This window comes from Corvus brachyrhynchos, unplaced genomic scaffold (assembly GCF_000691975.1).
Source record: "Corvus brachyrhynchos isolate BGI_N302 unplaced genomic scaffold, ASM69197v1 scaffold27, whole genome shotgun sequence".
Lineage (NCBI taxonomy): Eukaryota > Metazoa > Chordata > Aves > Passeriformes > Corvidae > Corvus > Corvus brachyrhynchos.
This window is the reverse complement of record NW_008239139.1, coordinates 1,269,506-1,272,042: the sequence shown is the minus strand read 5'-3', so window position 1 is coordinate 1,272,042 and position 2,537 is coordinate 1,269,506. Positions and strand designations below refer to the sequence as shown.

Sequence of the window (2,537 nt, the reverse complement as noted above, 5' to 3'; positions counted from 1 at the left end):
GGAGCAGGTGTCCGTAAGTAGTTGTAGATGAGGGTGGCCGAGCATCTCTTGCAGAAACTCTCTGCTCAAGGTTATAGCCCCTCCCATGGAACCTGGTGTCTTGCCGTGGCAGAGGCACGTCTTTTGGATGGGTGTAGGCAGGGACCAGTTCCTCACGAGGAATGATGCTGTTGTAACTAAGCCGGCTTTTTGCTTTATCAAACGGGGTTTTTTTGTTTGGTTTTTTTCTTTCTTTCTTTTTTTTTAAACTGAATTGCTTTTAAGTTCTCGGTTGGATTGCTGCGAAGGTTGTGAAAGGGTAAAACCGATTTAATGGGGGTGAGAAGAAGAGGGGCCATACCTTCAGGCATGCCACTTCGAAATCTTCATTCAGGCTGCCGCCCGGATGCCAGGCTGGCGGCATGATTTGCAATTGCTTGCTTGCAGTTTTTTCCCCTGTGGGTGATGTGTGCAGGAAACCTGCCTAGTTTTATATGGTCACTATATTGGGTTTCTGGAATCATCCTCTGTGCTGTCTAATTCTGCCTATGTAAAGGATTTTTGCTGTCTGGATGGGTGGGGAGGCTTCGAACAATATGAAGTTTGCCTTGCTTTGAAATTCTTGCTACAGATATTTTGAAAGGGAGGGAGGAGAGTGGAAAAATTGTGGTTGGTACCGAGGCTCAGTTTTGTGGCTACATGTTCTGAATATGTGATAAGAAAAGATGTAACTTGAAAAGGGGGAGCAGGGTGTGAGAGAGCTAAATGAAAGAGTTTCTTTGCAGCTCCATCCATTTCAATGGTGCAGCTTTCCCAAGCCCCTTTCCATCGTCCATCATCACCTTCAGGCCGGTCGGAGGAAGGGGAGGAGAAGAGGATGAAGGCGGCCAAGCAGCAGGTGACCCCGGCTGGGGAGAGCCCGGCTCCCGCCAGCCCCCTGCAGTCCGCGCTGAGCACGGCGGCCTCTCCTTCCCAGGCGTATGAGACCTACATCGACAACGGGCTCATCTGCCTCAAACACAAGATCAGGAACATCGAGAAAAAAAAGGTAACTCGGTTTTCTTGCCTATGGCACCTATTTAAGCTGCCGATAGTAAAGCTCATTGCCTTTTAAATAACATTTAATGTTATTTCCAGTATTTTTAATAGCTGGAATAAGGTTATGTGTGTGTATATAGAGCTCAATATATGTTGATCAAAACTGAGGATGCTTCTCTAGACCAAATTAGTTCAGAACAAACTTGGATCTGATTTAAACACGGTTTATAGTCTTGCAGAAATCTTTCATCAATTAAATGCATCTGATATTAATTTAGATGTAAGTTGTTTGTAAAACTGCAAATTAGAAAAAGTGTTTCTTCTGACAGTGGAAATGTCAGATTATATTAAATATGTATTGCCCTTTATTTTGCATAAATATTTGACTTAAATATTTTAAATACAGGAAAATGTTACTGACTAAGAAACTTTTATGCAGAAATCATCCAAAAGTTGATCTCTCATTTTGACCTGTTTTTCTGAGGCTGGGGGTACAGAACAGTGTTAGTAAGAATAATTGAGATAATGATACACCTAAAACATTGTGGCTGTGGCTAGTCAGACTTCAGTGTTCTAAGGCTTTTCAGTTGATTGGCAGGTGACTACAAGGCTTTGGGCTTGGTTTTTAATTGAGAGAATGTTATTTTCTGTAGGATAAAAAATAATGGTGCTGTTGCTTTCAGTGCTGGATCAGGATTACAAGTAAAGCAATTGTATGACTATGTTGTGCTACTCTAAATGTCTGGAAAGCTTTTAGTTATGTCTGAAGGCAAGGGGAGAGAGTAGATCAGACATCTGGCCATGTGCTTAGGGGACTTGATCCTCCTGCAGGAGATGCAGTATTACTGCTGTCTCATGTCATGCATCATGCTGTAATTTTGAATAACATCAGACAAGCATGTTTTCTTTGTGTGATTAAACAACTTTGTATTGTATTCTAATTCTGTCCAAGGAAGCTTCTTGTTGTGAATTTCTCTGGTACCTTTGATTTTCATGTGAATGATATTATGGCTTTATCAGCAAATAAAAGTGTGACTTACTAAAAGGAGTAGAAAGTATTCCTAGTCCTGTGCTCCTATAAGTGCTGTGTCAGTGAAGCTCTAGAGACACAAATGGAATAGTATTTACTTCATGGCAGTGAAGTCAACCTTTCTTTTCCCTAAAGAAGTTTGCAGTACCAAATAGCTTAGTCTTGTATTGTTTACATCAGCACTTAAAGACTGTTTTGGTATATTGGAAATAGATTTATTTCTTCCCTGAATATACATGTCCACTTTTTTAGGGAACAGGGCTACAAGTTTGTGATGTAACTGAAGCCAAATTTTGGAAAGATATAGCGAGGATTATTCAAGGATAATAAAACTAAATTCCAGCATTGACTTGGAAAAGCTATACAAGCCTAACTTCAGCAAGGACCCTGGATGTATTTGGAGCCCCTTAAAGAACTTGGATCAACGCATTAGCAGTTCTTACATGAAACAAAAGTAGCAAGTAAGAACTGAAAGATCAGTGGTAGGGAA

The 2,537-nt window shown here is 40.9% G+C and overlaps 1 protein-coding gene across 1 annotated transcript in view; it reads left to right on the top strand.

Annotated features, from left to right (window-relative positions):
* Positions 1-20: 20 nt before the first annotated feature.
* Positions 21-2,537, top strand: part of CAPRIN2 (caprin family member 2) — a 32,921-nt gene continuing 30,404 nt past the window's right edge. Inside the window, exon 1 of the mRNA XM_017739964.1 lies at positions 21-1,027. Within this exon, the coding sequence (XP_017595453.1) occupies positions 779-1,027 (249 nt within the window). The 5' untranslated portion in view covers positions 21-778. The remainder of the gene's footprint in view (positions 1,028-2,537) is intronic.